The 15,760-nt window shown below is 38.4% G+C and overlaps 1 protein-coding gene across 1 annotated transcript in view; it reads right to left on the bottom strand.

The window, feature by feature from the left end:
* Window positions 1–15,760, bottom strand: part of HSPA12A (heat shock protein family A (Hsp70) member 12A) — a 56,321-nt gene that overhangs the window by 39,874 nt on the left and 687 nt on the right. The window contains 1 exon segment of the mRNA XM_026069660.1: window positions 82–320. Within this exon segment, the coding sequence (XP_025925445.1) occupies window positions 82–320 (239 nt within the window).

Below are 15,760 nucleotides of genomic sequence, written 5' to 3'. Positions count from 1 at the left end.
TTCAAAATAAACTACCTCCCATGGAACAGGCAGGAGAAAGTAATGTCAACACATAGTGTATAATAAAAGTGCATTTCTTACCACAATATGTGATGGAGACAGTGGCGTTATTCCAGGGTCTCCCAAACTTTTGGCTGGTGATGAGTAAGCAGATGTGGAAACTGCATCTAAAAGGAGACAAAAGTTCTTCATTGTCAGTACGGAGAACAAGTAGGATAGGACAGTTGCTTTGCATGCTACTATAGAATTTTCCTATTGTAAGACATCTGCTAAAAAAGAAGGCAAATTCTGCAGCCTCCTTGTAAATTGTATTTTTTGCCCTTAGAACGTGCAGTTCAACTGCAGTTTTGTTTTTAAAATATTTCTTTGAGCTTGATGGCTGCTCTTCATTCTTTTGCCTTCTACATTACCACATATAATTTTTGAAATCTTCCTAAATATATTCAGAAACCAGAGTAGAAACAAGTGGCTTGAACACTATACACTTACATTAATAGCCTAAGATTTAAATGCATGAATGCAGAAACCTAACAGAAGTTGCGAGATCAACAAAGAGCTCATTTTAAGAGGAAAAGAACAGTTGATATCAACTTGACAACTCAGTAAGGATAAGTTGCAATTACTCTGTCAAAAACATTTATTCTTAAACTTTCCTAATACTCTGTTTTTTCTCTTCAATACACTCTGCACCGAAACATATTGCAGCTGTTAACATTGCTGCAGGACAGAACCCAGCTGGGAGAGAAGAAAGTATCATTAACAAATTATCAAAGAAATATTTCTATTCTGCATACAATACTGAAATTTCATTTAGAGGAACATCTAAGTGACAAATACTGAAACGCACTATTTGTGTTTTTTTCCTTCTTACATTTACCCTATGAAAATGGGTAGATGATAGAAAAGGAAATGATTCATTAAAATAACTAACTATTAACGACTCAGAAGGCTCTATATGTAATATATTCTCTTATGAAGACCGGAGCAATTTATCAAATTGAAATGTACAAAAGATGCCACATGCCCCGTCCATGCTCCTCACCCTCTGCCCCCAAATTTAGGCCTTGAGAGTTTACTGAATTTTCTTCTGCAGAATACAAGCAAATTTCATGCAGAGCAAGGAAATTATTTAGAAAGTCCCTAAAAATGAAGAACTGTAATAAATATTAAATGACACATTTCAACATATTTTTATCACCTACTTGCTTATGCATTTTATTGTATGATATGTACATGTAATTCCTAGACATGGGATTGACAAGGCAGAGCATTGCTCTGAGATGAAACAGGACCTGCTATGCAAGAAGCAGCCTTAGAGCTACTTACTGAAGAATCCTGTTGTCCCTGGTAGTCCAGGATGTGTTGCTTCCAGGGAAGACGCAAGAAACTTTGAAGTAGGCCTCTATACGGACTAATCTGCCCACAAGTAAAATTTCCCTCCCATCTTCATAGTACTCTTGTAACAACATTTATTTCTGTGCTAATTATAACATACATGTTGATTCTGATCTTCAGTAGCATTTATAAAAGTCAAATATTCATATTTCCTACACAAGTTCACCAAGAATACATAATGTTAATCCTCCTGCAGCAAAGTACAAAAAGCTACAGAGCAAACGTGACAAGCGCAGAATCTGCCCAGGTCATTAAGATTTGTTTGAATTAGATGCTGTTATCAGCCACCTTATCCATCTGTACAAATTCTTCCTCTTTTCAAAACAGCTTCATTTTGCAATATCAACATGTTTTTTTTCTTAGAATTGAAGAAGAACATTTCAGCACAAAAAAGAAAAAGAATTAGTAGCAAAACAGGTTCCTCCTGCACTGCCGTCTTTCTGAATGGATCAGAACATTTCCATACTGACTCAGTATCTTTTGAAATCAGCAAATTTCCTCCAACAATCCCTAGCAAGCTGACTTTGGAGGACAGAAACATAGACATAAACCACTGTCTGTGTATTTTTAATGTTTCTCTTTGTTACTAATTCTTTTTGTTATCTGTTTCAGCATGCATGTTTCAGGGATTTTCCAGCCTGTCTTCAGCTACAAGCTTTTGCTAGGTGTACCTTGAAAGGTTATTTATAGCTCTATATAAAACAAAGAAAATCCTGTGTGACAGTATACACATTTTTCTTTGTCTCCAAGAGAAGAACGATTAAATAACCCTTGTGATATTCATCCAGTGAAACTGCACAGACTTCAGTGGAGTTATATCAAGAATCAATTTGACTCAATTGACATGTGATTAGGTGGCTGTATCCAGAAGTATAAAAATATTTGCTAACAAAGAAAAATGCTCAGCAGAAACCAGAGGGCTGTCTTAGCTACTTGCAGAAAATATTGCGTAAAAGAGAAAACAGATTTAGATACTTTCTTCCAAAACATTTACAATAATTTGTCCATTCGTTTCAGTTTTGAAATGCTCCTCGAGACCTAAGTATAAAGGTTAGGTTTGTGGCAGTGCTGACTCTTCCTAGATCTCATCAAGTGCTCAACGCTACTGGAAGATTAAGCTCTTGGTGACTTACTGATATCTTTGGACCAGTAAAAAACAAACAAGCAAACAAAAAACCTTGCAAAAACATGATCATTCTGCCCTGTATTCACAATCGTACTACATCTAAGTTATATCCCACTCCTGCAAATACACAATTAAACAAAAGAATTGTACAGTGAGTCCTAAATAACAACAGACAATAGTTTTGTTGGCTCAAGAGAGGAAAACCATGGAAGACAATGCTACAACCTCTAAAGTAGCAAACTGGTATTTTAACCAAAATATACTATTACAGTGATTCTCTAGAGTTGCTCTCATTTTGACACAGCCAGCAGCTTTGTTACATTGCACCAGTTTAAAAGCATTTGGTAACATTTCATTATACAAGTAACTAATTGTGTCCAACAATAAGGACAATCATAGTCATTATAATCCAGCAGTTAAAAGAGGCCTTAATGCTACCAGACATTTTGCAAAGCTAATAAATGAATGAGTTCAGGTTAGAAAATGGGGAAGTCAAAAAGTTATTTATCAAAATGGGTGGTATTTAAAGAAACTGGCTTGCAATCACCTCTGGATTTAATGCCAGAAGTTCTTCTAGCAAGTAGAGAAATAGTTGTTTAAAAGCAAATGAAATTAGGAAATTTATAACATTATACTATCTACCGTATCTAAACTGAAAGGTGTTAAAATATATTGGTGTAGGGGGGAGTTTTTATATTTTGTTGAGTTAGTGTTTGCTTGAGAAAAAAAGCGTGTGTCACAATTTTACAAATCTGTTCTGAATAGCAGCAAATGCCAGGAAACTCCAGGAAGAGTTGGATATTTGAAAATCTTATTTCCAAAGTACTGTGATTGGTTAATCTGAAATAAAGCATCTGTTACAAACCAAAGAATGGGTAAAGAGTTGCAAGGAACATGATTAGCAATCATGCATGAAATGATGCCTAGCATTTGTGAATAAATTTTCTTTTAAAAAAGTAAAAATAAAATATTCTGGAGAGTCTCATGGTATTTGGAACAGTCCTTAAAAACAGGATGGCTTATTAAGATTTCTGTAACAACAAAACACAATTAGTAGAGTCTCACACAGCCCCAGTTCCAGCTTTGCTTCCCATGTCTACCAAGGATCTCAGTCTGTGTCAAAGTACACACTATAAAGAGACATCTAGCAACACAGCACAGGATAAATAAACATTTAATTCTTGACAATGTGCACTCCAAAATAAATGAAGGAATCTGATTTAGAATCCAAATTAAAATAAGTCTTCAAATATCTCCACCAACATTTAAAATAAAAATAAACTTTTTCTAAATACAATGCAAACTTCCAGAAATTCTTTCATTTACTTATGTACAATAGTATAGGCACATCAACGCTGGTAAACGTTAACCTAAAATATGATAAATATCAGGGGCTTGACTGGTTTAACTAAATGCATATAGAATGAATTTGACTATGTCATTAAAATTTCTGACTACAACCCTAACCTAAGCAATTGCCAAGGAATGCCTTGTGCATTTTCCAGATGACCAGCAGAGGAAGGGAAAATGGAGAAGGGTCACTTCTTCAGCATTTTTTTGAACACTCAAAAGGTCCCAGCTGATTTGTAAATCCCCTCACAATCAGAGAACTGGCAAAATTATGAGACCAACAGATACTGTATTAATAATGAATCATATTCGTTATCAATCAGCAATTGCTGGTTTACCAGATTTAATTTAAATTAGTCCTTTTCATATAAACACATATTAGACAGCTTATTTTCTGTGGTTTCTGGCTACAGCTAGTCAGGTTAGCCTTTCCTATTTTTCCCATAAACAATCAGCATTATCCTACATTTTCAACTTTGCTTAAGATAAAATGCAACAGAGAATTAATTTTTAAGCATCACAAAATAAAGACACAAAAAAGTACAAAGCCTACAAAATTTAAAATAACTTAGCTGATGTAGTGTGAACACTTCACTGAACACTTCACAGCATTCAGTTCAGCTGAATACTGATTTACTAATAGATCTCGAGAGCAGGTTCAAGCTCATTATTTAATTAGAAAGATCAGTTAATAGCAGCTGATCTCCTTAGGCAGACAATCAGTCTGTTCTGAATATTTGGGAACCCCTGTAATGAGTTCCTATTCATCACAGGATAAACCAGTTTTAGTAATCCACCCAAAGCGTCAGACACATAGATCACCATAGTCCCAGTCGGTCAGTTTTAAGACAGCAGGCTTAAAGCTGCTTTAAGAAAGACTGCTAAACCTCACTGTCACAAGTCACTAAGGTGGTACTAAAACCAAAATTCTTCAAGTAACTACACAAAATCTGCTTTTATTAAATATTTAATTTTATTAAATTCAGCTATGTCAGGCACCAGCAAGAGACTTTTTGCCTCACATATCAAGGGGAACTGTTCATTTCAGCAGCGAAGTGGCCTGCCATAACAGTGGCTTAACTGCTGATAGGAGATTCCCTGTAACCCAAATAATATAGGCAACAGATAAGCTAAAGTTTTTGCAAGTGTGCATTGTCTCTGAGTAAGAATTTAACACAACAAATAAAAGCAATGAATCAGGAAGCAGGATGTCCTGCTAAACAGCATAAAGCACAGCAATTCGGTCAGGTTGGAGAAGGAGGGGAAACTGTTGAAAGGGTCTCGTCATCGGTTTACCAAGCAGAAAAGGAACAATTTAAAAAAGGGGGGGGGGGGGAAATTAAGGTACCAAAGCTCAAATTTCCCATCAGAAACGCCAGTGTGGACTTTTTCAAGCACATTCTGCAACACTTTAAAGTCACGCCTACAAAGGGGAAAGCTTGGCTGGGAGAGAAGTGCACTTGCTGAACCTTCTGGGACCTGACTTCCACTAGAGGGTGAAAGCCATGGGACTCATCATGGTCTGGATCTCTTACAGCTGTTTTGCAACCCAAAAAATAGGCAGCATCACTATGAAATCATCTCTCCATGGGAACATGCCTAAACAGTAGAGGGCATGTTATATCCCAGTCTAAATATCCTAAGGTCATTCTTACTACCATGACTCTGCTAGAGCAGTCACAAACCCAACACTTGCTATTTAGACTCTCCTTATGTTTTTCTGAATTAACAATAGGATCAATGCTATCCCCTATTCCAGGTGATACTTCTAGCATTTTAAGTGTATTCACAATAATGTTTAAATACTAATGTATATTCCTAAATCAATTATTTCACTCCATAATGCATGATTCAATGAATTCCATTCACTGTGTAGATCTGAACCTCTGACTGAGCCTGGGGTTCCACTGGGGAGATCTACATACCATACCCTTCTCTAGACTCTCCCAAACTCCCAGCTGAGTATTCCTGCACTACACTACACTGCCTCAGAATTAGAGCTGCTGTAATTCTTTCCAGTTTATGCAGAGCATATGCACTCTTCCATGTGCCAAATCCACTGGGCCTCCTAGCTATTTGCTGGCTGATGAACCAGATGCACAGAGTAAGTCAGGATGCATTAGACCTACTAAAAATGCACCATAGGCAGCTGATCTTTAAGAGTGCAATAAATTCAAGTTATAGGAACCTACTATGCATATGCTAATCATTTTCGTAGGTCATATGTATGCACACATAAATCATTTGCACATATCTGATGGCCAGCTCTCTGGAATTTCCAGCCATTCAGCATCTGGTGAAAGTGACTGCTATACTATATGTAACTACTGTCTCAGCCAGGTTGCAAATCAAACCAAAATCTTAGATGAACAGTCAAATTCTTCATTTTCTATTTGGACAACATTTCTGGATGAAAAAAGGACATGCCTGCAGAAATATGAGTAAAGGGTAGCCCTCATGCATTAAAGAATGCAATTCAAAATATTTTCATTCAAAATATTGTATATCATTTTAAGTATCAAAAACCACTTTGCTGCAAGCAAAGCTTGCTAATGATGTTTGCACAACAAGAAAAGGATTTACCATACTGCTATTAGCTGCTAACTGCTGCATTGACGAAGAAAACCTTATTCAGCTTTTTCTATTGCTGAGACCTTGCTTTGCATTAAGCACAAAATGTCACAGCTTCCAAATGGATCATGACAACCTTGAGCATTTTACTGAAAATACAAAGATGGCCCTTGAAAATAATTATAGAAGAAGAAAAAAGAGACAGAGAAAAGCAAATACAAAAAAAACTACTTAAAAATATTCCTATGCATAATAAAAAGATCCCATATTTTATATCAGAAGTAAGAACCTCCAGTTTGTCCTGAAACCAATGATACCACTGCTATTAACGTCAACAGAATCTGAGTTCTGTTCTTCTTTTTAAAATGCCAGTAGGCATCCAGCTGGTTTCTTGAAGACTGCAATATGCTTCCTTTCTACAGATACAGCCATAGCTAATCTCTGATCCAAATCCAAGTTTCCCAACACCATTTCATAATAATCGATCACACAAAAAGCTGATATTCATCTCATTGATACCAATTAAAGCACAATAGCAAAAAAGCAAAAAAATTTTCAAAATTCTTTGGATAAAATTCTAAAAATAAGACATATTTCTCATTACAAGCTATGCCCTTCCTCATTTACACTTTTACATTGCCCCACATCATATTTATAATTCAACTACAGGAATTACTTTTGCACTATGCTATCAAGCTTTTGAAGATCATTTAATTCTTTTAATGTTACTGTTAAGAATACTAGAAAAAATTCCAGGTTCATCACATCACTCTGTGGATAATATTCATTTTCTTGCACTTCACCAGCAAAAGGCAACTAAAAGACATCACCTATTTTCTGTGAACCTAATTTAAGATGAAAGAAAGACACAGCAACTTGCAATAACCTTCTGATTATGCCACACGGGTTAAGTTCACCTCTTTTCTCTTTTTGAAAGATCTTAATCTAAACTATTTTACCTAGATTAGTCCTGACTTCAGCTTGGGAAGCTGAACTAAAACAGAATAAGCATGCTTCTATGCATAGTTCACAACTGGGTCTCTATGTCCTCAGCCAGGTCTATATCAATAGATAAATCTGACCTTCAAGCTGCCTTAAAAATCAGACTCCCTCCCCATCTATGCTGTAAACTCATAAATCCAGCTCCACCCTGAATGCCCTGAAATCTTTCTGGCTTTTGAGATAAGCCAGCTCCCTCTTCCTCCCCCAGGCTTGATGTTTTTCCACTTGCTTGGAATCTGCTCACACCCCAGAGCTTTGAGCTTGGGGAACTCTGCAGTGGCAGTCTTGCTCTTCCTAGGTTCCAGCTCTTCTGCACCCACGTACTACTCAAGAAGAGACAAAACTGATTTTACTTTACGTATCAGATGGAGAAGGCAGGCTGCTTTAGTAGGTTTTATGTTGTGATAAAGGTGGGTTAAGGACAACCTCTGTGGCTCAAGGTGGTGGAAGACAACTCTCCAGGTTCACCCTATATATTCCGTATAATTCTGCAACAAGCACCTTTAATACGCACTAACCAACCTTCTCTTCCTTCAGCAAATTCCTCTATGAACCTGCTTCCTTCAAACATTTCTGCACTAATTAGCCTCTGTGCAAACAATATCTTTCCCTGTGTCTTCTCATCTCTCCCCTATTTCCAAAGAAAAAGACATATGAACAGAAAACAAAGAAATACCGGCATACAGATCTGGGTTCTGTGAAAAGATACCCACTCAGAAAAAAAGTTTCCTGCTGCCTCCCCATTTCATCATCACATCTGTCATCATCTACCTCACCCACTTAGTTCATTGCAAGCTTGTCAGGAATAGCAATAGTGAGATTATGCTCAAGTTTCCAGGACCACACTCATAAAACAGAGTATTTGTGATGTTAATCTCTTTCTTTGGGAAATATACCATTTACTAGCTGCAAAATGCAAAAAACCCAAGATATTAAGAGTTAACAAAAATTTCTATTTTGTCTGAACACCTACCTAATAACCCTCTCAAGACCTCATGCCATTGTATCCTGAAAATTAGGCAATTCTAGATTTACTTTCCTAGATCCCATGACATCTAAAGCAATATTATTCAAAGACTGAACAAAAAATACTGTTCAGCATCTCTGGACCATGTATCTAACATGTACAAACAAGAACACTTCTAGAGGTACTGTTTGCTTATAGAGGAACAAAGTTGTTTAGTTATCCAGCATTCTTAGATTCATGAAATACCTTATAACGCATCGAGCTGGATGAATACATTGACTATTTTTTCATAAAAGATGAATAGGGAAAAATGTTTGAAAACATTTGTCCTCTAAGGTCATTTTGACAATCTTCAGGAATCCCAAACATAATTTGCACATTTTTAGTCTTGACAGAAAGAGAAAACAAACCTCACCCCAAAAAATCAAAGAAAGAGGGAGACAGGCTAACAAGGAAAACCAGACTGTGAGAAGTAATAGTCTACCTAGTGGTCAGCATGAGAAATGCTATTTATAAAGCCCTTGATATTCTGCAAAGCTATTAATCCTGCTTTTGCTCAAGGATGGGAAATAAGAGAATATTAGTGGTTGCAAAACTGCAAAAGGTGGTGTCAAATTTGACAATTCATTAGCAAAGCCAGCAGTGAATCTACAGTCTAGTACTACTGATTTAGCTTCTGAGTGACATTTCATAGCTATATCAAAAACAAACTTGTATTTCTTTATTTTCTTTATTTCACAATCCTGAAAATAGATCAGCTGTCGGGCTTAAAGGAAAAAAAACTTACAAGGCGAGAGGCTGCAAACAGGAGAGACAGTAGACTTTTAGGCTTTGCAGAGATCACAAAATCAAGCAGTCATTGATCAAAATCCATTTCCAGAGTTTTTAATACAAGCACCCATCAGGACTAAATCCGAATGCGATGATTATGCACATACATCACACAGAGACCAATACTAACCAACCAGATTTTAACTAGTCAACTGAGAGTTACACTTTCCTAGAGGTGAGCAGATGGTACATTCTGCAGAGGAGTTGGTAAGGCTGAAATCATACCAGGAGCATAGCTGAGTAAGCAACAGCTACTACAAAAGGTTATTTTTTGAATGCGACTATTCCATTAGGACAATACTTAAAGCTTTCGTAAATGGTATTCCCTACTGTTTTGATTATAATGTGTGTGCTCCACTAAGGTAGCCATGGAAACTTAAGGAAGAGGTGTTAAATTTTTTCTTAGATCTGCACAAGGAAATGGGGCTAGCTGCCAGTCAGTGTAGTGTAACCACAGTCATTTTGATCTTTAAGCATGGATAAAGCATCAAGAATCTTCAAACTAAGACAAAATGCACAAGATCAAATTGTCATAGGAATGCATTGCTCCCAAAATGACTAGGAGATGGCAAGGACATACTAATAAAACTGTGATCTTTATGTTCTTATTTTCTGTTACTAGAGAGAACTAGCCCCATTGCTCTAACAAGGGGGGATACACCCAAATATCCACTCTTCAGACTTCACAGGGAATGGAAAAAAAGTGCAGATGCGAATACACAGAGCCTCATGATAGAAGGCCATGCAGAACAGGTGAATACGGGGTGCTCCACAAGGCACCACCCCTGGAAAGCCTTTCCCTCGGTGCAGAATGGGTGACTCTCACGCACTGCCCAAGCCCCTTTCTCAGTAGGTTTGGGATGGGAAAGACTACTCAGTCCTCAAAAACAATGAGAATGTAAGATGTACCCAGAATGGGACAAATCAAAGCAATGTTCCCAGATGATTCCCTATGCTAGTTATTTCTCCCATAAGGAGAATAATTTACCTCTGCTTCCTTCCCAGGAAAACTACTTCATGTTGAGTAGATTAATGCAATAGAGACAGAGTTGTTCTTCAGAGACAGGAGTGTGTAAACTTTCACAGATCGCATAAAAGTGTTACTGTAAAACTACACTGACATACACACTGCTGTCTGGACTCCAAATGATGAAAATTGTTAGAAATTTCTGTAAAAATTCCTAGGAAACTGTATGCCCAGGACACAGTCTGTGAGTGTTGACCAAGGCATTGAGGAATTACTGATGGAAGAAACAACAGATATAAGAGAAAGCAATGGAGCTTCACCTCAGCATTTGCTTTTTAGTTTTACCACTACAGATTCTCCATTTTGCACAGCTGGAATTATAGGATGTCTAAAAACTGACTATATATTGCATGTTGGAAGTTAATGGCATGCAGTCTACCACACAGGCAAAACGTGCTGCCAGATGTGGGTCCAAGGCTCTCTCTGTTTGGTTGCATTCTGGGGTTTTGGTAGAAGAAATATGCTATGCCCTGTGAGAAGGGAAGAGGCAGCCTCCTTTGTAAAGTCAAACCATCTCCTTCCTAAAAACCGAAGCATTTGAAGCCCCCAGCTTTCCTTGAACCAGTCAAGAAACAACTTAAAGAAATACTCTGAGAATGAAAAATTGACAGGAGGGGAGATGCGTTTGGAGACAAATCCTCAGCCCATATTCCAAAGAGACTAAAAGGAAGGAGGAGTAAGTGGTGTCTGACCGAGACACGGAAAGTTGGTTTACTAAAGGGAATGATTTCTGGAAACTGTAATGCATCCCATGCAACGCATTATTTATCACAAGTTGTTCCCACATCCAGTTTCTTTCAGCTGACCCTTCCTGATGATCTAAATCTATATCAAGGGAATCCCCTTGATATACCTATCTCCCGGGGAGGAGAGGGGAAGGAGACGGTGGTGCGATAAGTAGGAGAGCGCCATGAAACATCCAGATGGAACCTGTTAGAAGTGCAAATAAGATCAGTATTGCACATTTCTCATTCTTAACTTAAAAATAAAGCACACATACAAGAGAAACTTCGCTGGCTTTTTTTGTTTGTTTTTTTTTTTACACCAACATAATAAATGAATATCACAGACTATTTCTTCTACAGTGGAACTATGTCATGCAACTAATAAATATGAGGATGCAAAGGTTAAATAAAGCTTGAGTAAAAAAAAAGACAGTACCCCTAGTCTTTGATACAAGAAATTACAGCCAAATTGTAAGCTTGATGTGATTTCCCAAGAACCTTGCTTATAGTTTTTCATTGTCTTATACCTTGTACAGCACCCATTTCACTCATCCAAAGAGTGTGAAATCTTCATCAGTGATTCATGTCTAATGGGACTTGGGGGAGTGATGGATATAAGTCCTTCTTTTGACCCTGCTTTAAGGAGCAGTAGAAAATCAATTCAGACCCTAATATAATTTATAGTAATGTCAAATTTGCCCAAAGTTATTAAGAGAAGCTTTAGGCTTCAAGGAGATGATTAGGCAGCCAGGGATTGCAGGTTTTTAAGCAATGCACCCCAAATATCCACCTTCCTTGTACAGGCAGCCTGAAGGATAGGATGCACAGAAGCCGATGCTGCAGCATCCTAGACAATTTCCCTACCCAGGTCTCCTGTACTTGCAAATTAAGATGCACACTGACCTGTGTGCCCAGAGCAGTGCAAAGCAATCATAATGGAGCTGCTGATTTGGGCCAATGAGTACCAAATGGCTATCATACATGACCAGATCACAGCAGCACACCAACGGTTTCATAAAGCAGTTCTTAGATATCCTTGATACATCCTTATGCAGTCCTTAACAGAGCCATCTGCGAGACAGAAACAAAGGCTTTTTAGCTTGAGTACTCTCATCCATATTCTGAGTACTTTCATTTATTTATTTACTTGCTTTGTATCAGAACAGACTGCATTTTTCTTTTCCCTTACATGAAAACTTTCTTCAAATCCCTCTGAGACAGACTTTGGAGGAATTTCCTGTTATAATACCTATTTGTTACACAGTTCACTGCTGCCATCCTAATTTTAACATGCTGCAAAGTTACTGCTTTAAGGGTAACTAGGGCAAAATTTAAAACTTGCATTTATTTATTTAAGTATATATCATTTAGGTTTCTTAACACCATGGACCATAGCTGACATATTTTAAGTAATGAGAACTATGAAACACTCTTTTTAAGACCAGAAGGTGTGTGGTCATTGAGAAAGACAACTCAGATCTGCTGGCACAGGGAAAAGCAATGGGAGAAATGAAAGGGTGGTTTCAATTTAACAACCCAAAAGCCAGGGCATTTATTACAGTTAAGATGGGATCTACAGGTATGTCACAGAGACATCAGATCACTTAAGTTCATACATGACAGTAACAGTTCCTGAGCACACACACCAACATCTTTGACCTTACATCACCAACAGCTGCACACTCTTCAGTGAAAGGCCCGTGAAGATAGCATGCCATTCAGAATCGGGGCCAACGAGCTTCAAAGTTCATTCCTTAAGCACAATGGATTTCATGTCTTCTTCAGGTCTCTTTTACTGTTGGGGAAATACAGCTGCACAGGCCTATGTGCTGGTGCCTCCAGATTTTTCCTCCTTTCACCTGGCAAGGCTGCCAAACAGGAGAGTGACAAGCGGCAGAAGCTGAACACATAAACAATTGAAATCCTTTATGAACAGACAAAATAGTCCAAAGATTTGACTAAGAGCTGTAAGATACTCACTAGCAGACATATGGCAAATGTCAGTGTTTAATTTACATTTAAAAAATAAACAGAAGGAGTAGATCCAAGCTTCCCCAAAAGGTTATGATGTCCCATACTTGATTAAGGTCATGACTGTTCTTATTTGCCTACTTGGAGGCAGCATCATTTGAGCGCATTGTTTTTTTATTCTCTTCACGTTTTCCATTACTATTTACTGAAAGCCAGTGTAGCTTTTGTAAATAACCATATAAGCTTTGTTGCTCCTCTACTATACCTACAGACTAATACAGCCACAGAGAGAACATTCTGAAACCACAAACGCTGCACTCTTTGAAGTCAAACACTGCTGAAATCCCATCCGACACATCATCAAGAGGCAGATGCAGAAATGGGAGGTGATGGAGCCTTAAGCTATTATTGGTTTAAAATAAAAAGTACATTTTGAGGACGGGTTTTAATAAAGGGGTAGATGACTGGTGCAATTATAGACAGAATAAGCAATACCATAGTAAGGGACAACAAAAAGGGAACTAATCACAGGGAACAGCTTACAAGAATAAGGAACTGGAGAAAACCTAGATATTTGGCCAGAATTGTAGCTTTGAAAAAAAAGCAAAAATTCTGGACTTAAATGCAACAGCAGAGATGACCTCCAGAAGGGACTCAAAAATTTCAACAGCATGCCCACCACAGTAGGAGAAGCTGGCTGTCACAGGTCACATTACCTCAACAAGAACAAAAAAAGCACTCAGTAGGAAAAAAACACAAGATAAGACACCAGTCAACTCACAAATACCCCCCAAAAGTTAGAAAACTTAGAAAAGGAAACAGAACTTAAATCTTGACATGTACACACACAGATCAGGTCTCGTGTAGCATCCTGGTCTCCCTGCACAGATCATGCCTCCTGAAGGCTGCTTGGACTTGAGCTGATATCCAAGGCCTCGGCAGCCTATTCCAGCTCCTGCTGACAGTTGAGTTTGAGAGAGATCCTGGTCACACCCTTTAGACTTTTATAAAGTGCTGTTACACCATATATGTACCTGCTAAATCAGTCTCTGAATAGAACAGATCTCTTGGAGCCTGAATACAGTAGCGCTAACTACAGCTTTAGGGAAACTTTGTAGCTAGTGCTACTTTGTAGCACTACTGAAAAATAAGTGGTATTGGAGTGGGAACACACTAAATATTCAGACTAAAAGCTTATAGTGTGTGTACCATAAAGGAAAACTTGTCAGCTGAATTCATGTCGCCCAATTATGAGCTGATGCCTTAAAAGTGTCAAAAGTTAGTGTAATTAAATGTTTTAAACATAACAGCTCCTCTGTATGAACAGTTTCATCCAGGCTCATACTAGCCAAATTGCAGATACTGCAATGCTGTGCTAACTGAAGCTATAAAAATGATCAGCAGATACTACATACAACGCTGGTATTTTACATGTGGACATTTCTTTTATGCATTATGCTACCCTGTAGTAAATTACTGCAGCTTCAGCACTGTCAGTACACTAACACTCACTAAATCACATTTTATCCCTCCCCTTTTTTTTTTCTTTGACAGCTTCAGCATTCTGGAGAGTGGAAAGAATATCAAGACTGCTGGTACAACACATCATTGCTCTAATACATGGTATTCCTTCTTCTAACAAAATCCCTTCTGCACAGGTTTTCCTAGTCATAAGTTACTTAAATTCAACAATAAATTGCCCTAACCGTGCAAATTTGTGCAAAACATGTAATATGGCATGCTGTCATCTAACATATAAATGAGTCTGTCATTCCGTTCTTCCCTTTATCAGCTGTATGCTATAAAGTTGTTACAGGTAACTTCAAACAAAACAGACTTTAGAGTCTTTATTTAGGAAGCACTTAGAGAATATTTACTGGAGTTCTTTTGCCCTCATGTAAAGTAGATTATCTTAAAGATTCTACTGTTGCTAAATATCCTCATCCGTGACTTTTAAAATAGATGCTCTATGACTCCTCTCTTTCATATGTACTGAGAATAAGCTATTTTATTCAAAACATTTCCCAAATTCCATTATGATCTGCATAAGCTCAGCTTCTTAAATTTCTCTCTATATTACCCCCAGCATCTTAGGACCAATATTACAGTTTTCTCAAATCTTTGCAGCATACAGTTAGGAAAATGGGAAGGGGAGATGAAATCAGGCTGAGCGTGCATTTCCCTTAGGTTATTCACCCAAACCATTTGTATCCTATGAACCCCCCTCCCCTCCCCCTAATGTTCCCAGTTCCCTTCCAACACAGGCAGAGAACACCCCTGCCCTGCAAAGTGCAAAGGCTGCCGTTATTTTTATCAGGCACAGTGCAATCACAAACGGACCAAAACCACAGACTCTTTCTTTCAGGCAAAGCAAGATTCAGATTGTCTCTGCTCATATCTCAAATTTGCAAAGTCAGAGACCCGTGGACGAAGTGCATGTGGTTTAACAGAACCGCTTCAGTTTTATCCCACCTCTATGCCTTGCTGGGAGCTCTCTGGTCCCCAAGGCAGCACCGGGACCCTAACACAAGGCTGTCATCCGGGACAGCGCTGTCTCACCAATCCCAGGACTGTCAGGGCTTTTTCGGTGCATCTGACCATTCGGTAAAAATGCTGCTTTCCTTTATTTCAAACAGCAGCACCTGATTTTCAGTCCAAGCCGCCGCCTTCCCCTCCCGGGCCGCTGCCGGCAAGGCGAGACCCCGACCTGCAGGGAGGAGGGAGCCGCAAAGGCCTCGCCGCAGGCAGGGATGCTGCGCCGCCCGGCGAGCCGGCAGCGCGGGCAGCCGCGCCGC

Source organism: Apteryx rowi, unplaced genomic scaffold (genome assembly GCF_003343035.1).
Source record: "Apteryx rowi isolate R43461 unplaced genomic scaffold, aptRow1 scaffold_3, whole genome shotgun sequence".
NCBI classification, from domain to species: domain Eukaryota; kingdom Metazoa; phylum Chordata; class Aves; order Apterygiformes; family Apterygidae; genus Apteryx; species Apteryx rowi.
The sequence above is the reverse complement of the archived record's forward strand: the minus strand, read 5'-3'. Positions and strand labels throughout refer to the sequence as shown.